The sequence below is a fragment of the Anser brachyrhynchus genome (genome assembly GCF_964034855.1).
Source record: "Anser brachyrhynchus genome assembly, chromosome: 5".
In the NCBI taxonomy this organism is placed as follows: domain Eukaryota; kingdom Metazoa; phylum Chordata; class Aves; order Anseriformes; family Anatidae; genus Anser; species Anser brachyrhynchus.
Window position 1 is genome coordinate 16,866,798 of NC_137699.1, and position 25,121 is coordinate 16,891,918.

The following is a 25,121-nucleotide window of genomic DNA, read 5'->3' on the forward strand; positions in this document are numbered from 1 at the left end:
AAATGTTAGAAGAGTAGGAGGATGCAATGAGTTGGTTGCAGTTGCTTTAGAAACATGCTTCGCTTCCCTGCCTGATAAAAAGTAAATCTCTAAATCTTAGCCTTAAACAAAAAATAAATTAAATAATAGACCCTTTTGCTGAACCCCTGGTAAACTTTGTAAAGAAATAAACTGCGTTTAGTACATGAATTGAGAGATGCTCATGGAAAGGGCCATGGCCTGAAGGACTGGCCATTGCTATGTATGAAGAGAAAGCCCCAGCATTTATGATCCCAGCAGGACACAGTATGGATCTCACCTAACCACAACTAGGTGATTGATAGATGTAATCTAAACCAGTCTGTGAGGCACAGCAGCCTGCACCTCCGTGGGCTGCCATCCCAAGCCGAGGGCAGCCATCACCTGAGGAGCTTCCAAGGGAAGGCCCGGTGTGGCAGGAGCAGGCTGAAGGCCCCCTGCAGCACTGGGGATCTCGGGGTGGGAGACGAACCCCAGGCCCAGGTGGTTTGTTATGGTGTCTGAGCCGCTGACGCAGGCTGCCAGAGGCAGGATATTACTGTGTTCAGACCTGGCCTTGTTCATAAATTAGCTCTGCTGCCATAAACCCCCTGGTCTCTTCAGAGCTCCGGATTCCCCGTCACTGGCATACTCACGAAGCATTGACCATACTGAGAGCCATTCCTCTATCCCTTCTCAGGCATGAAAGAAAAAGAAAGAAGACTTCAGGGTTGCCAAACCTCCACAGGCCTCCTCCGTTGTATTGGTGCATGTAAACAGGACAAGGACATGAAAGAAACAGGTGGCCCCAACAGGCTGCGACGTAGGAGGGGAGCAGTGTAAAAAACAACCAGCCGGCAGGCTGGAAGGCACCCCCGCAGCAAGCACACGCATGGCCGGCAAGGACTGGCACCCCGGCCAGGTTTGGGGCAGAGCTCCAGGGGTGCGAGGGTGGCTGCATAGGGCCTGTGCTGGCACCAGGCCCCTGCCCCAGTAAGCAGGCAGCCACGGCTCCCCTCTGCTGCAGGGGGAGCAGGAAGGAAGTGACTGTGCACGCGATGCCGGGCCTTGCGGTCGCGGCGGCGTTAGCGTGGCAGGCAGGTTCTGCAGTGATAAGCAGAATGCGTCAGCAGAGACGGATAAACAACAAAGCTGGTGGCTGCCCACTGAAACCCACGGGGAGGGGCGGCAAAGGAACCGGGCCTCTCACAGTATTAGGCACTTCCTCAGGACAAGTGCCTAAGAAAGTAGCCTAGGGCCTGTCCTTCACAGTGCTGCAGTGCTAGTCATTCACGGTTGAACTGAAAAGAGGGTAGCACTTCCCATAGTCGTTTGGTAAAACTGATCCTCATGGTACCCAGGGGCCTCCCTGGCTCATGTTCCCATGGCCCGAATCACTTGAGAGATTCTGCTGTGGAGATTCCCCAGAAAGAGAAGATTGGCTCCACACTCTGTGAAAGGTCAGGAACAGAGACAAGCCTAGGAAATACATCTAAAAATTCATTGCAGGGTTTCACCCAAGTTGCCAGGACTACCTAAATTGCTAGCATTAAACAGATATATTTATCTTGCCTTTTACCAAGAATTTTTGAAGGCACTACTCTGTATGAGTGGGGATTATTATGGAGAAGATTTTTCTGGGAGTTATTGAAAAACGCCTAAAAGATAATGCAGTCACTGGTCGCAGCCAACATGGGTTCATGAGGGGAAAGTCCTGACTAAACAATTGTGCCCCCCTGCTCTGCACTGGTGTGTCCTCACCTCAAGCACTGTGTGTAGTTTTGGGCACCACAATGTAAGGAGGACATAAAACTATTAAACAGTGCCCAAAGGAAGCGAAAGTTCTAGATCGGAAGATGTATGAGGTCACATTGTTCAGCCCTGAGCAGAGCAGGCTGAGGGGAGGCCTCACGGTGGCCTGAGGGGAGTGGAGAGGCAGGCGCTGAGCTCTGCTCTCTGGGGACAGCGACAGGACCTGAGGGAACGGCGTGGAGCTGGGACAGGGGAGGGTCAGGCTGGGTGTTAGGGAAAGGTTCTGCACCCAGAGGGTGGTCGGGCACTGGGGCAGGCTCCCCAGGGATATGGTCATGTCACTGAGCCTGCCAGAGTTCAAGAAGTGATTGGACAACACTCTCATACATATGATTTTTCTCAGATATGATCAGAGGTCTGATTTTTGGGTGTTCTTGTGTGGAGTCAGGAGTTGGACCCAATGGTCCTTGTGGGACCCTTACAACAGGATATTCTACGATTTTGTGATTCTGTGAGGTTGCTCTAAAAAGGCTCAGTGCTTAAGACCCGCAACTTTGCAGAAAGCCAGCACAAAGCTGACCCTCTCAGCTGTACCTGGGCTCAATTTCTGCCACATAAATGGCATGTAACCCACATGTAGGCTTTGAGTCTGCCCTTTGAGTGGGGGAACTTAACCCTTCATGAACACAGGAAAACTCTGTTGAGTCTCTAGCTGAACAAACATGTATATTTACCTAGAGTTCATTTCAAACTTTCTCTTGATGAGTGAAAGAAACGTTAACTAGAAAGTGAACCACAAAAGAAATGCAGGGAAGTTCCGAATAACTGTAAATATAACGTGCCCCCACTGGTGAATCTGCTGTCCCGCTGCTGCAAAACGAAACATGCCTAATGGTGGTGATGACTGCTAAACTGTCCTTGCCCAGGAGCTGAGGAGCTGTGCTGCAGCCAGCCGAGACTGAGTAGTGGGCACTGGGCACAGCTTCGCTGAGTTCATCTTAGAGAAACTCATCCTCCAGGCTCAGGCTGAAATCTGCTGGAAGCTGTCTCTCTAAGCTGGCTAAGGAGGGGGTGCTGATAGCAATCACCAGCAGCAGCCCAGAAACAGATGCTTGTTATTAAAAAGAACAGGCTGATAAAAAGTGGTGAATATAAACTCAGACTTAGTTTCCAATCATGAGTCAAAACATACCCAGTTTATTACTGCTTGTTCTGGGTAAAATGAAAGCGTGGAGTCTTGATTCATGAGAGGAAAATGTGGATGCTGAAAATGATCTAAGATTTTTTTGGATTAAGCCAGGAAAAAGAATAGGCTTTTGAAAATGTGGTGCCAGAAGGCAGATGTACACTCATGACTGCAAGTAAATTTAGATTTAAGGCTAAAACTCTGCTGTGACCAAACCGTTTATGCGCTGCAACACGGGACTGGCACACGGGCATTCAAGTTGACAACCTCCTAGCACAATGGCCTGAGGCAAGGCTTTCAGATGCCAGGTGCCAAACTCACAGTCTCTGGAAAAAAGTTGGAAAGTGTCTTCCTGTGTCCTCCTCTCTCCTGCGTTACTCTGGGGGTTTGAAAGACTTTGAGACTAACTCAGCAGACCCTGAGTCTCTTATTTGTACAGCCACCACTGCCTCTGAACTGCATGCTGACTTCCTGCTGCCCGCCTACACACTCCTAACTTCAGCTGTGTATTTGGCATCACTTGCAATGCATCTGCGTGCCTCAGAGCCAGCACCAGAAAGAAGCTGCTGTTGAGCTTGAGTCTGTTAGGTGGGTGCTACAGAGTGAGACTTTTTTACTGAAAGTGTGAAAAGTCTTTTAGGGCTTTCTCATAGATGTACTTAAATTTATGTCAGATCCTATTTGACTTGACAAACTTTATTTTCCTGTAAATTTCTACATTTTTTAAGAATGGGAAATCAATTACTTTTGATTACTTTTTTTTACATTTTTTTTTTTACTTTTTACATTTCACAGTACAAATGGAAAGACGTATTATGTTTTAGGCATCCTCTTCCACAAAAAAAGTTACCTATTTCAGATATGAAACTATCTAAAACTATGTCTATTTCTGAAAACAAAAAATACTTATTTTCCCATTTGACAGTCTTTGTCCATAACTTCATCATTTTCGTGTCTTTTTTTTTCTTTATTTTTTTTTTTTTCTGAAAGAAAACAAAACTAATGCCATTCACATCAGCATTCCATGCATGGCAGAGGATGTATGAAAATGGTTTTCATCCATCCATTTATTCATCCAAACCCTTTTGCCTATAGAGTAAGAAGCTTTAATAAGAAGTTTGCAAACCCTTGAAGCTATAGCTCAGGCAAAACCCTTCTGCTGTTTGCTGGAGCCATGCAGACAAAATTGAAAGAAAGCTGTGTTTAAAGTGTGTGTAAAGCTTTTACTGCCTCTGCTTTACCTGCACTTTAACAACAATCAGCTCCCTTGAAGTCAGGGGATCTTCTCTGAGGATGGATTCTCTTCTTTAATTTAAATTCTCAAACAAAAACAAAACCCAAAACAAAACAAAAAACACCAAAAACCTCCAAAAAACAACCCCCCAAAAAACGTTGCTGCATCACAGCTGACCTGTGTGAAGAGCCGTTTAAGTCTGGTGCTTTAAAAACAGGAAGATGAGCAAGAACAGAAATATTCTAGAAATCTTGCCATTGCCTACCCATCCTTGAATGGGTGAGACAAGGAGGACAGAAAGTGAAGCTTCTGTGCTACACAAAAGACACTGTTAGTCATCTTTGCGAAGTTTGCACTTTGCCTCTCATTTCCCATAGCCACAGCTGGGTGCTCTCAGCGTGGCATTGGTGAATGCCACAGCAACACAGCAGAGTAATAGTGAGAAAGGAGCTACCAGGGAAAAATGGTCAAAATCAGTTTGCAAATCATGTGGTGAGTGCAGAGGGTGACCTGGAGGTGGGGGGTTCACAGGAAAAGGCCGATTCTTTTTCCCTTCTCTGAGCTATGAACCATTCAAGTGACAAAGTCCTGGGGATGTTGAGGGGACTTTCCCAGTCAGTGGCACAGAAATTTCACTCTTCCTCACTTCGTCTCCCAGTGACTGCACTCTCTGTCTGCCCCGAATTGCCTGGAGTTCCCATCCTCAAAGTACCATTTCATGTTTCTTGCCCCCCAGAAAGAAATGAGAGCTTTGTCACCCATGCCCACAGAGCTGGAGCTGCTCCCCAGGGACCAGCCCACTTCAGCACTTTCCCTTCCACCTGTTTGTCCTCTCCCCTTCCACAAAGGAGAACTTGTCAGTGCATGTGGTTACCCAAAGGGTTCACGTTCTTTAACTAATCAAAATCTTGCAACCAGAGAAGTCTGAGCCTTCAGTTGTTTAATAAGGCCAAGAGATAATTGCTGGCTAACAGCCTAATGTAGCATAAAATAAAACCAGTAACTGTTGGCACACGAAGTATGCTGAGGCAGAACACAGTTCTCAGAGAATTTTATTGCTTCCCTTCATCTACAGAAAGAGTGACTAGGAGCAGCCCTTACCAGGACGATATACAAATCTCTGCTTCTCCCCAACACTGTGGCTATGTGTCGGTGTTTACGAGACACCTGGTAATTTTCTCCTAATAATATTCCAGCCAATGTACACTACTTAGTGCAGAGGTAGTTGGTTTTGGTGTTCTCGGCAAAGGACACACAAAAGACATCCCTATGAAGAAGAGACTGTTGTGCAGAAATACAATTTGGGGACTGATGTTGTGGGAAGGGTTTAAAATATCCACACAGATAGACATGAAGGCTGCACATCCTTTCACTGCTTTAATCAAACATTCCTTGTAAGAGCTTCAAGAAAATACAGGTGAAGCAATCACCCCAGACTGTTCGACGAAAATATTACATTCTCATAAAACATACAACCTCTCTTTTAAATATACGTACTGCTTTAAACATTACTTCTGTCTTACTGGGTTGATCTTAACTTGGACTGAGATATCCCAGAGATATTCAGCTCCGAGGGGAGCTGAACTCGTTGCTAACCCCCAGAGCAGCTGGGGAACCCGTGGGTGCTGCAAGGTCCTGCAGCCTTCAGCTGAGTTTGGCTTGCAGCTTGCAAGCAGAACTGACCTCTGGCTCACCACTGCTATATATGATTACCCTGCCGAATGCATCCTCTCTCCCACTAGTAACTTTAACCTTAATTTTTATGCTCAATGTGGAGTCAAGTTTATTTTTGGAAGCTTGTTTACTTTTTTTTTTTTTTTAAGCAATGTTATTTCTAATTACAATTTAGAGGTGCTATTTTCTTTCTTTTTGATTAATCTGTTAAATAAATATGCAAATGTATCTAGTGCTCTATATAAAAAACACATACACACAACAAGCAACCCCTGAAATAATAAAAAACAAGATTAATAAAAATATGTACTATATTACATGTATGAAATGGCCATCTAGTTTTGAAACTACAATGAAACTTAATTGCACTTCAGTTGCATGACATAATCTAAAAAGAATCAGCGTATAAAAAATAATGGCACTGCCTTTTTAAAGAGAAATTGAGCGTCTCCCTATTTAAAAATATAAAAAGAAGCCAACCAGTGTTGTCCATGCATTTCTAGTTACTGAACATTAGATAAATTTCTCCATTGAACATCTCAGTAGGGAGATGAATAATATCTCTCCCAACTCTTTTTTTTAAAAAAAAAAATAAATAAAATAAATCTTTATCCTTCAAGACAGTGAAAAATCTCCTTTTGATTGTGGCTTATATTCAATTGGGAGTTAAAGAGAGTCAAAGTTCTTATTCTGGATCTCCACGCTTAGTGAAAAGAGTATATAATTACACATTATTGATTTATAGTGAGAAAAAGAAAAGCTTGCTTAAAAACATTACGGGAATTAAAAATCAATGTAGAGTCAACAAACTTCCCACAGCACAGCTCAGAATTAAAATATGTGCTTATAGCAGGGCTGAGAAATTTGACAATGGACCACATATACTGATAGTGTTAGTCACCTTGACCTTATTGGCTTCAGCTTGTTTGAACACCTTTGGAGCTGTGTGACTGCTCATAGATGAGACATCTTTACATACATGGAGTCAGAAAATGTCCTACGTGTACTCTGAAATCACATCTTGTCCTGGGGCCTTTTGCCCAAGTGTACATTTTCCCTGAGGAGATCTGCCTGCAGATACTAGGGCACTAAGCAACTCAATGAAACGCTTGGGAAACTGCTGAAGGGCTGTAACTGAGAACCATAATCACTATTTTGATTGTGCTTCGTGTTCCAGTAAAGATCAGTGCTAGGTAATGTTAATATTTAGCCAGCTGAATACTCATACTCCAATTGCTTCAGACGGAGAACAAAAAATAACATGCATTAGCAGAACGGTGTTTTCCAATGAAGGTGCTATGGTCAGTGAACAGGAACATCTGAACGGACTTCTCTTGGTATTCCCCGTCCCACAGCTGACACACCTCACTGTATGCTATTACCTCTGGTTGATTTTGCTTGCATTTTTTTGGGGCAGGCCGATTAGAAGTTACAATTCGCCCTCCATTCCAATATGCTTTCTTAAAAATCGCACAGACCACTGGTAGTAAATAATTTTCTTTCTGGCAGTTCATATCAATATAATGCACAGCATCATAGCTTAATACAAATACTTTACATAATAGACATACAATGACAAAACAAAAGCATATGACAATGCAGCTGCAGCTATTTTACTATATTACATTGCTGGGAGAGTTTCCTTTAAATCTCTTTGATCTTTTCTGTAGAATTTCAACTTCTGGTACCAGTAAACAAGCAGTATTTGTTTTGGTATTTTTAAAAAGAAGAAATAAAATGTGGAGAAAATAGAATTCAGAAGTGAGTGAGATCATAGAAAGGTAACTTTTAAAATATCAGCAAACTGGTGTAACGCAACAGTTACAGGGGAAACAAGCTTTACTAGGCTCAGCGTCTCCGAAGTACAATTGAGCAGGGGAAGGTAAAGACCTGTTCTTCAGGAATAAAAATACTGTCATCATTGCTGATGATTTCAAATTCCTTGATTTGTGCATGCACAATAGAGCTGGGGTCATTCTGTTTTATTAATTATACTAACTAACAGACTCTTAAAAACATACACAAACTGGGACCAATGAAGGAGGGAGGGGGAAGAGCAATGAACACTTCAAAAACTCAAGGATAACTCTTCAAAAATTCAAGGATAACTGTACAGATTGTTAAGATAACAAAGTAATGATATTTATTATGTATCATCTCATGTTTTCATCTTTTTATTCCCCCTCCCAAAAAGGCTTGCTGTATGCCCACAGACATTTTAAAACAATGATAAATAAGATTTGTCCTTCTGGGTTTTCCTTGTTACAGAATAAGTCATAAATCATTATAAAATGTCACTTTTTGATTTTACTGGCAGACTTTCAATGCACCTACTGCTCTTCCTGGCTGTAAGGCATTTCTGATAGATTCTGCTGTTTTAGACATTGTATAGGAGGCCTTTTTGGTTTAAGCTTTTTTTTTTTTTTTTGCTCGACATTTGTTGCTTGCTTACTCTTGTACCATGACAAGTTTAGTACCTTAAATACCTGTAAGATGGAGCAACTGGATACTTCTGTAGCTCCGCACAGCGAAGACACTGTATCTGGGGATCAATGATATACCCAGGACACAGTAAGTGTCCTCTGTGTAGGAATTAGGAACTGACGAATTTATGCAACTCTTGGGGCTTATTTCAGATAGAAAATGTCAATTTTGTAACTCAGACATCATTTTAAAATGATTAAAAATGAAGACAACTTAAGTTTAATCGTGTTCAAAAGACATCAGTAGCACAGTGCATCTGTGAATTCTGGCCCAAGTTCCGTGTGATTTTGATTTCCCCAGCTCTGATCTACTTGGTGAGTTGGTACCATTACACTCCACTCTTCATATCCAGCTCCTGATGATTTTGTGTTTCGTCAATGGTGAGGAATTCGTCAGATGCTCCTGTTCGGTCATTTGACTGTTCTTTGTGAACCAAGTGCACCATTTCTTGTGATTTGCTGGCATCCCCATTTAATTCACTCGTCTTCCTGTCCTCCACTGCACCTTTGCCGTTATTGATCACAAGCTTTTTCTTCTGCCCACATCTAGAAAGAAATGAAAAGGAAATAAGTACCATAAATGGAGACTAATGGAAATAAGAAAAGAAAATTCAAGTCGATATTTAGAAAAAGGTGCTTAGAAATGAAACTTGTGTCTGTCAGTGCAGGCCTACGCAATGCAAGGCGTAAGGTGTCGCCATGCTGCATATTTTATTTTTGAAAGAATCCACAATTATATACATAAACTTTTGCAGGATCCTACTGATTCAGTTACTATCTAGTGTCATTATAGACAGGACTAACATGCATTACTGAAAGCTAGAAAAGATTTTCTAAGGTGTGGATATATCCACATTTATGAACTTTGTATATATCCTAGTATACGGACAGGGTCATTGTACATCCAGACTTTGGACCAAGTGGGTTGGGTATTCTTCAAGGCAGTAGAAATTAATAGTTACACGGATATCAGATTTGCCCTAATCCATTAAAACTCTGGGTACACTGCGCTGAATATCCCACTTGTTGTCCTTGAATGGCCTAGTGTAAACTGAATGCCCAGAGGTGTGTTAAGAGGGACACTAATTTTCTGAAGTTCTACTTTAAAGCATTTTCTTCTTCATTGAAACAGATTTTGTCCGAATGACTAATTCGGCAGTTTAATTATACCATTATTTTTTTGAAGTATTACTTTTTTTCATGCTTACTGACTGATAGGTAAGGATTATTTTATCCAAAGCAGCTCAGTTTGCTGTGTGAATGCTACGCACACACTCGGGAACGATTCCTGCTCTGCAGCTATGAAATGCTGAAAGAGAGGCCACAGCCTCTCAGAAGAGCAGCTCAGATTTTCTTTCCTGACATGATGGTCAGGCTGTGCCGCACCCAATGTTGGACTCTGGACGGAGATCCTAACACTTTTTACAACAGGAACCAGACAGCGGCATTCTTCTTTGCAACAAGAGGAATAATAAAAAAATAAACAATCAAACAAGGAAACTGCCTCACACTGAACCTTGGGTCATTTTTTTTTTTTTTTTGGTGAAGATAACACAAATTTTATTAAAGCAAGACCAATTCAACAACATCAGCAACAACCCTATAGTGAAGCAATTTGCTATTCACTGAGAAGGACCAATTGCTTGGTGGAAGTGCTTGAGATCCCTGCCATACTGACTTTGTAACTACGAAGGCCAAGTCTATTGATTTCTGAATCAAGAAGCTAACTACCTTGAAACCAAAGCCTACAGCCCACAGGCTTTTACAGGTAGTCAGAATGAGAGTGAAACCGGAGAAGCTGCTGTCAACATTCCTTTTAACTGACAGCATTATAAAAATAAATCTGCAGTTCTCATTTTTAAGTAAATGAATGCTTGGAATATTCTCACTTTATTGCTCGGATAACCCTGAATGCTCAGTCCACCTTTTCACCTACCCAGTTCCCTTGCAACACAGCTGCAGAGCTACTTTCAGATGAGCTGATGCTCGTGTGCAGTGTGGTGACTGCACACCACCTCCCTCCCTGGGTCTGCAGCAGATTATCACTTAGCAGAATAGATGAATCTCTTAATTATTTTGAAACACCTGTTTCAAGAATACCAGATTATGTCCGTGCTTCAAAGACTGATCTTCATAGGGTTTGATGCGTATTGGTAGGATCCACTCCATGAACCCTGCACACCCACAGACCCATGTGCACTTTTTCTCCTTGGGTCTCAATCCCAGCTGCATGGCAGCTTTAAGTAAAAGATATGTTTTCCACTTGCAGTATCTAGGACGTAATTTTTAGCTTTGACATTGTTTCAGTTCTCGTCAGATACAGTCTATAATTAGTCATACTGGCCCTATTTGTCTGTTTCTATGGTGCCTCTGGGCTGAGAGGGAGGAAACAATGGCAGCCTCTGCTTTTGTACGCAAAGCAGAGTGATGTATAAATAAGCCGTGCCGTTCGAGGCATGTAATTCCAGAGTCACTTAACAGAAAGAAAGGTATAGATCTTTCCATCTCACTATATGCCTTATATACTTCCTATTTCACCATGACCTCTAAAAGATATGTGGCAGTGCCTTATTCCAGCACCCACATCATGCTGTGGTGTTCTTCAAAGCGCAGGGCTACCGTACCTCCTCCGACTGCTGACGGCGATGCACACTGCAAGGATCAATGCCAGTGCCAAGAGAGCAGCAACGATGATCAGCCATTCTGGGGGGAGTCAAGAGAGGGGGAGAGAATGTGTTAATCCATCCCATGTAATTTTGCAGTTTCACAGATGCTTGTGCATTCTTTAGGCTGCAAGACTTTTTGAATGAATGTTTGTTCACTTTGCAAATTGCTTCTGTGCAAATCAGGTACATTTTCATCAGTCACACTGCCTAGGTGATCAAAGAAAGTGCTCAGCTATACCCAGGCCAACACCGATGAAATACCTGACCACTTCTAGCATCTAGAATCAGTGTATTTTAGATGGCATAGGTGAAGAGGAGTTGTGTCATTGATTTATTCCAAGTGCAGAAGAAAAGGCTTAGTGCTGACACATCTGCAATCCCATGTACAAAAGTAGGTTGGCTTTAAGGTAGAGTGAAATGTCTACATTCATTTTTATTTTATTTTTTTTAATTTAAAATCTTACTTTAAGGGAGATCTTAAAAAAGCCAAATCCTAAACAACAACAAAAAAAAAATAGAAGGAACTACAAAACCAGGATAAAGAGGTAAAATTGGAAAGGACCCAAAGAGATCACCTCAGTTATATTTCACTCCGGTGAAATAGAATGAATAAGAACATCTCTGAGAAATGTTCCATTTGCTCTCTGCATTTTTAATAAAGGAGATTTCACAACCTTCTCCATAGCCTGTTCTTCATGCTGTTCATATTATGTTACCTTACCAAATTTTTATCTTTGTGCTCTTCTCTGTTTTTTCTATATAATTAATTCAATGCCTCAAATTGAATGCAGCACTTCAGCTCGGGACTTGCCAGGCCTACTTAGAGTGGAATAATTACTTTCTCTGCCTTAAAAATGACGTTCTGTTAATACGTCCCAGAAAAAAATGTCATTCTTTTGCAATTGTATTATTGTGTTAGCTTGTTTCTATTCTATTTTAACCTGCAAGCCCTTTTCTGTAACACTTATCAGACATTTTTTCCTGGAATATTCTCAAAGTTGTGATACTTTGCATATATCTTTACTGAATTTTCCCTGATTGCATATCAATGTATGAAAATTATTTATCTCTTAATCCTGTTCTCCAAAATGCATGATTTCTCTCATCTACACAGTGCTAGAATATTTTATGAGTTGCAATATGCTCCATTTCTCAGACTCTCAGTGACAATGTGATTCAGAACAAAACCTGAACAACAATACTTGATGTACATTTTCATCTCTTATTTCAGTTCATATTACTATCATTATGTACCTAAATTGTTAAAAGATATGAATTCAGAAACCTACCTGGTACCTGGGCTGACCTTGGTTGTGACGTTATTGTTGTTGTTGCATTCTCTCCAGGGTTGGAAGTGGGTTCAACATTTCCCTTGCGTGATCCATGATCATCATCTATAATGGATGTAGATCCTAAAGAACAAAACTATATGTTACTCCAAATATCTTTAGTGAATATATAACAGGGAAGTAAAAAATGATGACTTTCACAATACAAAAAAAATATTTCTAGAAAGTTCACACTGAGGTCATTAAAAAGTATTCATATGGAAACCTATTACGAAGACTATAATCATCATACTCTGAACTATGGCTAGTTTTCATACTCTGAATAACAAAGCTCAACGTTTTTCCCTTTCCCCACTCTCATATGTTTCATTTTTGATTATGCAATAATTTCATGAACCAAAACACAATTGTAATTGCTTAGAAATTTTCTGGAGAGAAGGTAAAGACTTCTGAATGTTGGAAACTTTTTGAAGAGGCTTTTGTTGTGTAAGTCAAAGGTCTTGTCTGTTCCGTGGAGAAAAGAGAATGACAAAAGAGTAGAGGGAGAAAAAGAATTTGACTTTCTTATTTAAATTGAAAATGGTCAATATGGAGAAATTTTAAGGCTTTTTATTTTATTCCTATACAGGATGATATGGAATTTCTGAAACTTTCCTACTTTCATAAAATAGAAGTATAGTACTCTGGATGGTTTTAAATTTGATAGCCATGTATAAAGAGGGACCTTAAAAATTCTAAATATTCTCTCTAATAGCAAAAATACTCTATGTAAACTTAGATATGGATCCCTTGGCTCTTTTTAATACGTTTTTAAATTTGGTTCTAAGACTGAATTAGATCTTAATTTCAAATGCATACTTCCAGTCTCACATATTTCCTGTGATGGTCACACTGCTTGAAGTTTTATGTGATGACAGTAATATTTGTGGCCCACTCTATTGCCATATGGGTATCCCATGTCTAAAATTATCTGTATGTTATAGATACGGTAGTTTCACATGGGACTACAACTTCATTATCAGTACAAAAAAAATATTACAGATCTCCACCTCTCTGAATTCTTCCAGACACCGATAGAGCAAATTAGACACTCACTCTAATCAGCTGTAAAGTTCTTATTCTGTCATACACATTGCAGCTCTCTTCTAGCCAGCCTTTCTGATCTCATTTCCTAATGGCAGCTGGCAAATACAAAACTAAGAAGCACATTTTCCTCCTGTTAAGCATAGCCAACAAGTAGTTGAATGTTCCAGATGTTTTCATTACTTTTGTTAACAAGGAACTTATTGACCAATGAGTTGTTTTGTGCTATCTCACCCCAAAGGACAGAGCACTAACTCAGCACCTATGGGACCTAATCTAGCCTCCAAGAAAACTGAGCAAGAGGAATGTACTGATTTGTCTACCTGACATGTCAGCAGATATTTTTAAGGTGCTTTAAATCATCCTTATGAAATGGCAGAGCTTTTTCACCAAAAAAGGCCCTTAGAAAGATATTTATGAAAGATTCCTGTGTTAAGAGAACTGCTAAATTTGCTCTTCCCCTCCCCTGAGCACTGAGAAGAAACAGGATTTGGTCATGTCCCCTGGTGTTCTGGCTCCCGGGAAGTGCCTGCAGAAGGCAGGGAGGGCTCCTCGGTTGCACTCTACATTTCATTTTGATGACATACTAGATTTTCTTCTTTTTGACACTTATTTTTTGTATTCCTTCAGTAGACTGATTTGTTATTCCACTACGGCACTTGGACAAAAGGTCAGTCATTAGTGTGATGTCAGACAACAGCTTAAACATTTCTGTAGAGGAAAAGCAAGTGGAAGAAGGGAGTATACTACATGAAACCATTAATTTGTTTGGAGGAAGCCTTTAACTAGTGTCTGTCAATATATTAATGAATCATTTTCACTCCAATACAGCTATATAGGGCAACGTTAAAAATGAAAGAACCCTTCAATAAATTAACTTTAAAAAATGACAACAGTAGTGTCCTAGTAATCCCCTTGTACTATGTTTTTACAAAGCACAAAGGGTAGGTAAGTGAGAAAAATAAGGAAGTTTAAGAAGATGGCCGTATGAAAAATTGCCAAGGCACTGGCAATGCAAAGATTCTACACAGGCATTCACCTAGAAAGAGGTCTTAAAACTAGTCCTTACAGGTTTTATATGCTCAAAACAGAAAGGTAGCAAACCTTTTTTCAAAGTTTGTAATGTCTATACAGTAAATTAAGGAGGCTGCTTGGACTAGTCAATTTAATAGGGCAGTGGGTGTCAAGAAATGAGTTTGTCGCAGTAGGAAAGAGTTACTAAAAATATTTATCTTTCCAACAAAATGCCAATACACGTTTTGCATTTATATTGCGATGCCTATGTCAAAATACTTTAACCGTGGTTTTGGTAGGTTTGATTTTACTGTGCCTATATAAAAATCTGGAAAAAAAAAAAAGAAGATAAATTCTACCTGATAACGTATGAATTAACATTAATTAATTAAAATAGACTCCACCAAACTGAGTGGAGTTATCCCAGGGTAAAAGTGTCGAGAGAAATCAGGCATATCTAGAAACATTTAGCTGTCACTCCAAATTCCATTTTTAACTCAAGTCTTTCAAAATTAATGTTTTCGTTGGAAGCAAATTCTAACTCCTAACCATTATGAACAATAAAATTATCTTTAAAGTGCTTGCTGTATGACATTATACAAGTATAAAATCACGTTTGTGTGTAAAGAATGACCACAGAGCATTGGCCAAACCTGACAAGGTTCCACTAACTTCCAGGAAAGCGCATTAAAGTAGTATTTGGATTAGTGTGTAAGATAACTAGATTCTGAAAAAAAAAAAAACCAAAAAACTATTAGCATGATGTGTTTGGGAACAAGGAAAAGTCCCTTCATTTCCCATACTATTAAGAAGTTACCAAAAAAAAAAAAAAAAGATATTTGTAGTGTACTACGTAAACATGGTTACTGTTAACTCCACTAACTTTATCAGAAGAATAACACTTAAAAAAAGAAACTGTTCCTGAAGGAAATGTCAGTTAAAACCCACTACATGTAGCTATAATTAATCATTGGCAAGATACCAACAGCAGAGGTACCTAGTGGGAAAAAAAAAAAAAAAGACTGCAGAGGGAATTACTTTTTCTTGCTATATATTCAACTGACACAGAAGGAATGAGGACAGGGGAAAAACGAAAGACAATTAAGTGTTACAGAGATGTCACTTGTGCCCGTCAAATAAGAAGAAAAAATGCTATCATGTGTATATGGGCATGAGGAGAAAGCTTATGCTTTTTCATTTTATGAGATATGTTGTCACATACAGATAGTAAAATGTAAGAAAAAGTTATTTGCAAAACAGTACTTTCAGTCATTTGGAAAAAGTCCTCTGCTTTGCAGAGAAAAAGATTTCCTTTCATGGCATATTAAACGTGGATCATAAACACATCTAGAAATGCCAACAGCAATAATAAACAAAAAAGCAAATTACAATATGAGCATAACTGAAAACCCTGGTTAGTGCACATACTTTCAGAGGATCATCATTGTCCCAAACAACAAGTGACATGGAAAAATGAAAACCATTTTAATTTGTACTTCTTACTAGGAGGAAGAGGGGTCTGTAATTGATTGTGATGATCATCAATGTCTGAAAAAACTCCAGGTACCAAATTGACATAAGAGCCGTCTGTGGTATTTGCTTGTTCACTTTCACTTCCAGGCTGAGTGCTGGGTACCAACGGCTCTTTGGTAGCTTCCTCTCGGCTGACAACATCCACGGACTCTGTGACTGCCATGATGACGGCACGATCAGCTTTAAACGTTAATGCTCACCAAACCACCACCCACGTTATTTCCCTCTTTCTGTATCACAGCAAGTCAGAAAGGACGTCCTTCTGCCTGGTTTAAAGCATGGCAGGAGAAGGACAAAGAGAAGGCCTCCCCTTCCTCTTCCACGCTGCCACTGGCTTTTGAGACCCTTAAGCAACACTTGCTTGTTGTGTTGGAGGGAGACGCTGGCTGTACCCACGTATCCCAGTGACAGATGGAGAGGGAAGACCTTCAGAAGAAGAAACCACAGCAGCAGAAATCTGACCCTGTAACTCAGGAGTGAGCAGCCATACCACAGCCCGATCTGTGGTGGTCGTGCCTGTGAATCCCCCAGTGAGGAGTAAGGAACGGAAGGCAGAATTTATGGGATATAATTCTTGCGCGATTGCTCTGCTCTCACCATCAGGACAGTCCTCCTTGGTGATGGTGTCACTGCTGAGTCACAGGAGCAGATCACCCAATTAATTCCACCAGAGCACCTCCACCACACCGATCGCAGCACCAAAGCATACCAAGCCTGACCCCACCAAGGCGCAATATGGGAGGATGGGGCTGGGAACTTGGGATCACCATGGCACATGACTTGCAGAAGAAGAGACAGGAGGCCACCCAGCAACATGCTTCAGCAAAGACCAGAAACCACCAAATGGACCAGGAAGAAGTCCCCTGCACCATTCCAGAAGGTCGTTCTAACAACAGCACAGATCCCACCACAGATTTTTGGGTTGCAAGTCCGCAGTAGGGTTGTAGATCCCCAAGATGAGAAAGATAGTGAAAGGCGTCAGATTCAGAAGAAATAATGCCTCATTTCACACAGCATGTGAGAAATGAGTATGATCCATTATTCTTACTGGTACCCGTCAGGAGAGAGTCATCTCCAGCTTCGTTTGTACTAGCAGGATTCAGCCCGTGGAGGACCTCACCCCCAGGGGCATCTGTGGGATGTGTGATGCCTTCAGTGCCCCATCCTGCTTCATTGTCTGAAGACAGAGGTGGCTGAGTTGAGTCTTCATGATGAGCACCATCAGGAGTGGCAAGAGCTGTTACGATGACTCGAGGTGCCCACACTTCCTGGGTTACATCTTCTGGTTCCAGAACATCAATGCTGGCTGTTACTGTTGTAATGTGATGATGGCTAAGTTAACCTCAAAGATATTTACAAAATCCCACCTTATCAATTTTTCTGTCTTCATTTCATTTAACTAGGTCTACTTTTTCCTTGGGGAAGGTTTGGGCAAGCAAACAAGATCTGTATCTGTCATTATTATTATTATTTTTTTCTGTTCCTTTAACTATGATTTATTGATTATTCTAATAGTTGCTTACTCATTTCCCCTAATATCAGTGAGCTTTGAAGTATGTAAAAACTATTTAAAGAATAGATAGCAGCTACTTAGACCTGACTATTTAAGATTAAGATCATCATCATCAATCTAATAAAATATTCTTTTTAGTGTATTTTTCATCCCTGATTTTCCATGAGATTATCATAAGAATGCATGCTGGTCTCCCAACAGAATAATTCAAAATAAATTCTAATGGAAAATTAAGGAAATTAATTAATTAATATCCTTCCCACAATCACTCATACGGCGCTCTTTTCTAAAGAGACTGCTGCTGATGCAAAAGAGTAAGGATGTTGAAAAAACATGCAAAAAATAGCATAGCCTAACTAGTGCACTTGCAGAAATTGCAAATGCTCCAAAATATGAACAGAATAATAAAGACTAATATTCATGCAAAATTACACCACTGAAATTTAACATTGTGAAGCAAAATGATACTCCTAAACATGCATTTCCAAACAATGGGAGCCTAAAATGTTATCTTGGAAAATACCTAGTAACAACTATTTAGAAGGAAGAAAAATCATATTATTTACAGAATAGAATGAGGATTAGAATTCGTGTCATTACATAGGAATAAGATTAGAATGACCTGTTAGAAAGCACTTAAATAGATTGCCAAATCCTGTTTTTGTTGTTGTTGTTTTTGTTTGTTTGTTTGTTTTTTGTTTTATTTGTAATCGATCTGTCAAACCACATAAAGCTTAACAAGCTGATGACAATAAACTGTGAAGCTTTATATGATCCATTCCATTCTTGGAAAACAAAAGGAGGAAGTAGAGAAAAGAACTGTTTTTTATCAACACAAGTTTTGGTTTTCATAGCTCTTTGGAAAATCCCAGGAGTTGTGATTTAAAGTAATCCTGAAGAAAATGGAAGTTGAAAAGGGAAAGCATAAATGTTAATTTTTCCCTTAGAGTTTTATTTTTCTTACTAAAATATGAAAGATGTAACATTTCAAATGTACTACAATATCATAAAAATCCAGTATTAAACAATAAAATTTTAGGATAAAAATCCAATATTGTGGTGGTGGATAACTCAATAGGATAACATACAGAAAATAGTAATTGAACCTTGTAGATCTTCATGAAATGTAGTAAGTTATTTTAAAATTTACAGTACTAATGGCACCTGTGGTTATCCTAAGACCAGGAATGAATAGACATGAAAGACTGTTTTTAAACATATGATTCATTTACCTCTAAAAAAAAAAATAAAATTATTTTCTCTGTATCACCTTCCACTAAAACTTAAATTGAAAAAATCTGGAGGGCATAAGAAAGAGTAGACCCAGGGAAAAGCAGTCTTAACGGGTAGCATTTCTTGTTGGGATGTTCACATGCAACAGAATTATAAATCAGTTTGCACTGCAAGTCTACAACAAGAATGTAGATCCCCAAGATGAGAAAGATAGTGAAAGGCGTCAGATTCAGAAGAAATAATGCCTCATTTCACACAGCACGTGAGAAATGAGTATGATTCATTATTCTTACTGGTACCCGTCAGGAGAGAGTCATCTCCAGCTTCGTTTGTACTAGCAGGATTCAGCCCGTGGAGGACCTCACCCCCAGGGGCATCTGTGGGATGTGTGATGCCTTCAGTGCCCCATCCTGCTTCATTGTCTGAAGACAGAGGTGGCTGAGTTGAGTCTTCATGATGAGCACCATCAGGAGTGGCAAGAGCTGTTACGATGATGGCTGAATCAGCTGTGAATTCAACATGCATCCTGCTGTGCCCCTCCCCTACCCATCACATTCAAGTCTCCTGTTCACCTTAAACCACTGCTACTCTTTTCACACCACAAAGGGGTGAGAGAAGAGGGACCTTCTACCCCCCTGTACATCCTCATCGCTCTCTCAACATTTTGAACAGATCTTTTTGCTTGTTATTCACATGCACTTCATGACTTAATCCAACAGAGTCCCAAGGACAGTGGATGCAGTGAAAGGACATGGAGAGAGGTCAGGACAATTCCTGCCCTGTATCTCAGGCTGATCACAGAGCTTCAGCACCACTGTCCAGTGGTGATACAGTGTATTTTACCTTGCAGATAACAGTATTGTCAGTAAAGATCCCATTCTACAACCATTGATGCCCCTTTGCTGCTTAAGACTATGTGAGTAGTGACAAGTTAAAAAAATGCTTTTAATTTGTACTTCTTACTAGGAGGAAGAGGGGTCTGTAATTGATTGTGATGATCATCAATGTCTGAAAAAACTCCAGGTACCAAATTGACATAAGAGCCGTCTGTGGTATTTGCTTGTTCACTTTCACTTCCAGGCTGAGTGCTGGGTACCAACGGCTCTTTGGTAGCTTCCTCTCGGCTGACAACATCCACGGACTCTGTGACTGCCATGATGACGGCACGATCAGCTTTAAACGTTAATGCTCACCAAACCACCACCCACGTTATTTCCCTCTTTCTGTATCACAGCAAGTCAGAAAGGACGTCCTTCTGCCTGGTTTAAAGCATGGCAGGAGAAGGACAAAGAGAAGGCCTCCCCTTCCTCTTCCACGCTGCCACTGGCTTTTGAGACCCTTAAGCAACACTTGCTTGTTGTGTTGGAGGGAGACGCTGGCTGTACCCACGTATCCCAGTGACAGATGGAGAGGGAAGACCTTCAGAAGAAGAAACCACAGCAGCAGAAATCTGACCCTGTAACTCAGGAGTGAGCAGCCATACCACAGCCCGATCTGTGGTGGTCGTGCCTGTGAATCCCCCAGTGAGGAGTAAGGAACGGAAGGCAGAATTTATGGGATATAATTCTTGCGCGATTGCTCTGCTCTCACCATCAGGACAGTCCTCCTTGGTGATGGTGTCACTGCTGAGTCACAGGAGCAGATCACCCAATTAATTCCACCAGAGCACCTCCACCACACCGATCGCAGCACCAAAGCATACCAAGCCTGACCCCACCAAGGCGCAATATGGGAGGATGGGGCTGGGAACTTGGGATCACCATGGCACATGACTTGCAGAAGAAGAGACAGGAGGCCACCCAGCAACATGCTTCAGCAAAGACCAGAAACCACCAAATGGACCAGGAAGAAGTCCCCTGCACCATTCCAGAAGGTCGTTCTAACAACAGCACAGATCCCACCACAGATTTTTGGGTTGCAAGTCCGCAGTAGGGTTGTAGATCCCCAAGATGAGAAAGATAGTGAAAGGCGTCAGATTCAGAAGAAATAATGCCTCATTTCACACAGCATGTGAGAAATGAGTATGATCCATTATTCTTACTGGTACCCGTCAGGAGAGAGTCATCTCCAGCTTCGTTTGTACTAGCAGGATTCAGCCCGTGGAGGACCTCACCCCCAGGGGCATCTGTGGGATGTGTGATGCCTTCAGTGCCCCATCCTGCTTCATTGTCTGAAGACAGAGGTGGCTGAGTTGAGTCTTCATGATGAGCACCATCAGGAGTGGCAAGAGCTGTTACGATGATGGCTGAATCAGCTGTGAATTCAACATGTATCCTGCTGTGCCCCTCCCCTACCCATCACATTCAAGTCTCCTGTTCACCTTAAACCACTGCTACTCTTTTCACACCACAAAGGGGTGAGAGAAGAGGGACCTTCTACCCCCCTGTACATCCTCATCGCTCTCTCAACATTTTGAACAGATCTTTTTGCTTGTTATTCACATGCACTTCATGACTTAATCCAACAGAGTCCCAAGGACAGTGGATGCAGTGAAAGGACATGGAGAGAGGTCAGGACAATTCCTGCCCTGTATCTCAGGCTGATCACAGAGCTTCAGCACCACTGTCCAGTGGTGATACAGTGTATTTTACCTTGCAGATAACAGTATTGTCAGTAAAGATCCCATTCTACAACCATTGATGCCCCTTTGCTGCTTAAGACTATGTGAGTAGTGACAAGTTACAAAAAATGCTTTTAATTTGTTGTTCTGTTGATGGCAGTAGTAAGAGTAATTTGCTTCTTAAAATGAAATTTCTATTCTGGAATTACTGAAGGATTATTATCATCAGAATTACTTTGGTCACAAAATTAAAAATAGATACTGAGAATTGTCTGATTGAGAAAGGGTTAAAGTTACATTTCCTCTTATTTTAGTACAAACAAATCATGTTTCTCATATCATAATTTTAGAATATACTTCAATTGCATAAATGGTATGTGCTATACCAAGCTGCATCATAAATTCAGTAGTAGAGTTGTGTCATGTCAGATTTCTAAATTCCTTTCTCTCATAATTTTGTGAACCAGAGTGATAGATGTTTTGCAAAAATCTATGAAAAGAGCACTTGTCTACCAGATCATTATTCACAGATTAAAAGCATTAACCTGTTTAGATACAAGTAACATAATTACGAATTCAACATTATGGTAATAACTGTTTGGCAACACAAATTAATATAACATATGTACTGAACTGGATGCAACTCCACAGTCATGCTTAACTGAAGAACAGAAAGCAATAGATGTGTTACTGGGAAGTATAAGATAAATGTTTTCTAGAGAGCTAAAATCTCACCACCATCCAGGCAGTTTATGTCACTGTCCTAAAGAGATCAGTAAACTACTCCTCTCTACAAGTCATGCAATATTGTTTAAAAACATGCCACCAGAGAGATAGAAGTGATGAAATATGCATAGCTGATATTATTACTAGTACCTGTATTGGAAGACTCTTTTTCGTGATTACTTTCTCTGGAAGGAATAATTCTATCCATTACAGGGGCTTGTGTGGAATAATCCTCTCCCTTGTCCCAACCTGGATACACCAATGGGTCTTGCGCTGAGTCATTCTGTCTGGCCCCATGACTGGAGGCCATAGCTGTTATGATGATGGTGAAGCAATTATGAACTCAGTATATAAAGATCCATTTCTCATATTATTCTCCTCTTCGGTTCTTGTCTCTATGACAGGCCTTGCTCACATGTCTACTACATTTAATGGCAAAGAGAAGTAAAGCAGTTTTGCTTCTCATTCTGGTTTATGTTTAGAAAAGCTGCCTACCGTCACCAATAGGATTGAATCCTTCCTCAAACTGAGTATATGCTTTTCAGAATTAAGATATCTCATTGATTTCCAAAAGTATTTCCCTGAGTCTTGCTTTTCATGACTTTGTATTGGTTGAATATCAAACTAAAATCCATTGATGCATAAGTAAGAACAAAGAAGGCAGAAATAACTGGAAGAAACTGACCCACCAGTAAGATTTTAATCACAGAATTTGAATGTATTGACTATATCCAACTTTTCCCCCTCAACATGTCACTATTTTATTAGTTGCAGCCTCTCCAGAAAAAATAAACGATCAAGCAAGTCTGATAGCAGGGAAGGCTGGCAGATGCAGATTCGTGAATGATACACATAGTATATGAGTGAACACTTGACTGGAGGATATCTGATATTGCAGTTATTTAGAAAAATAAGATATTGTCTGTATTAAGCAATCTGTAGCTTTTATTAGAGTCACAACTAAAGAGTACCCAAATCTTAACATATCTCCCATTAAAAACACCTCCAACCTAATAAAAACAAACAAATAAGTAAAACAAGAAAATTACCATAGGATGTAAAAAATTAAATTGCTACTAGGCCAAATTATATTGCTATAATAGTGTAGTACAATATTTATATATATATTAGTAACATATTGCATTGCATCACCAAATTTTTAAAAGGTGTTGATGAAGCACCTGGAGTTGATATCTGAGAAGAACGTAGGCTTAGAGATCGCTAAAGCAGTGAGCTACCTTAAACTTTTACTTAGATTTAGCTGAAGGAATATATCCACATGATACAGCATCCCAAACAATGTCTATGATATACTTGTCTTCATTGGTCTGTGTTTGATAATTGGTAAGAACAGATGATGACTGTTGGCAGTGCTTAGTACAGCACATCAGTCATTCACTGTTGGCAGTGCTTCGTATAGTACATCAGTCATTAGCTAGACAAACACTCACAGGAACATCAACTAATATTTATCAATTTTCAGTTACTGGCTTTACAGTAGAATTGCATTTTTTACGTTTCAATTTATTAGACTGATGGAAGAGAGAAGCCTCTCTTTTATTCTACAGTATGCTTTTTTTCTTCGCTTCAGTATCATCTAGTCATATTTCAAAAGTGGAGTGAGTAGGTATTTTGGATACTATTTTTTAGTTAAAATTGCTGTATTAACGAAAACTGTAAAAAAACAGGTCCAATTATGGCTTGCAAGCGGGGTGTGAACACAGCTCCCAAATATGCAAAAAATGCAACAGACATAATTGACTTTCTATTTAAACATTTACTGTTTCCTACAGATATAAGCCTGGTAGATAGCCTGGTAAAGAGTTGTGACTGCATGTGATAGAACACGAAATGTAGGAGACAATTCCAGTATTAATCCACTATAGGTCTTGACACACAGTCCAAATGAGAGAGAAAACAAACCTCCAGGACCAAGTCTGAAGAATAGATTTTATATATATATATATATATATATAATGCAACCTGTAGATTTCTGTTGCTCAGGTTTGTTCACAGAACATCTGTTATGGCTTCAGATTGCAAAATTGTTAGTAAAAACCTTCTAAAATTAAAACTTAAGTAAACCCTGATAACTTACTAAAATCTGACCTGTAGTATTACCTGTATAAGAAGTTTTCTTTTCAATATCATTTTCACCTGGAAGAGTAAATTCTTGATGTTCAGTGCTCCCAGTTGTATTTGCAGGGTTTTGTGCTTGACTGATCCATCCAGAATGGGCACTGTGTAACAGTGGATGTTGGGTTGGTCCTTGACGTTTTTCATTTTCATTTGTAACTAGTGCTGATAAGATGATGATTGAATCAATAATGATCAAAATACCCAACACCACTCATATTATCCTCATCTTCATGGTCTACGCAGTAAGGCTGGATTTTGTTTTGCATTTTTCTTTTAATTGTTGCATTTGGTGTAAAAGATGAAAGGAAGCAAAGCTGCTTTGGAAACCGAAGCTCATTTTGCACACAGAAGCTTCACCGGGAACAGAGGAAGATTTAGTATCCCAATGACCAATGGCAGAGAAAAGCTATAGGAAAAGCAGTGGAAGAACACAGAGGGAACACCAGCTTGCATCTCTACTTCGTATTTATTAATACTAACATAACTGTTGAGTCTGCAGATTCTGGGTTTATAAAAGTGAAAGAGATGATGAACTTTCTCTTTTGAGTTAATATTTCAATTACACAATTGCAAGGCAAGGAATTCCTTTCTCCATGGGAATTGTCATTCCTTCTGGGACTGAAAGAATATTCAGTGGGATGGAGGAAATAAATAGGTTTGTATATTTGAGGTTGAAAAGCATACTAGCTTTGAACTAAGTAATAATTAAAGTTAAAATAAATTAATTGCTTGCTGTTGAATTTGCTGTTTACACAGCAGAAAATGCAGTCAGAAGTCATCTGAAGTACCACCACTATAAGAGATTTTCTAATAAACAGTAAAAGTCTTAGAAAAAGATATACCAAAAAAAAAAAAAAAAAAAACTTGTAACACTAAGATGAACATTAGAACCCAATTTTTTTTAAAAAAATGCTTTAGGTAGCAAACATTTCCATGAGTGATACATGAAAGGTAAAATAAAGACCCTTAACCAGAGGATGCAAAGAATGAGCTGGACCTGTTACATATGCATTTAGTCACCTGCTAAAGAAGCCTATGC

The 25,121-nt window shown here is 40.0% G+C and overlaps 1 protein-coding gene across 32 annotated transcripts in view; it reads right to left on the reverse strand.

Moving 5' to 3' along the window:
* Positions 1 to 5,533: 5,533 nt before the first annotated feature.
* Positions 5,534 to 25,121, reverse strand: part of CD44 (CD44 molecule (IN blood group)) — a 64,326-nt gene continuing 44,738 nt past the window's right edge. For 15 of the 32 annotated variants that reach the window (XM_080594464.1, XM_080594461.1, XM_080594466.1 and 12 more), the window contains 10 exons: positions 24,065 to 24,244; positions 22,094 to 22,255; positions 20,699 to 20,911; positions 19,621 to 19,806; positions 18,951 to 19,139; positions 16,960 to 17,223; positions 15,882 to 16,067; positions 12,282 to 12,404; positions 10,951 to 11,029; positions 5,534 to 8,872 (listed from right to left, as the gene is read on the reverse strand). In XM_080594464.1, the coding sequence (XP_080450590.1) occupies positions 8,656 to 8,872; positions 10,951 to 11,029; positions 12,282 to 12,404; positions 15,882 to 16,067; positions 16,960 to 17,223; positions 18,951 to 19,139; positions 19,621 to 19,806; positions 20,699 to 20,911; positions 22,094 to 22,255; positions 24,065 to 24,244 (1,799 nt within the window). In that variant the 3' untranslated portion in view covers positions 5,534 to 8,655. The other 17 variants (XM_080594472.1, XM_080594476.1, XM_080594475.1 and 14 more) reach the window with 15 other exon arrangements.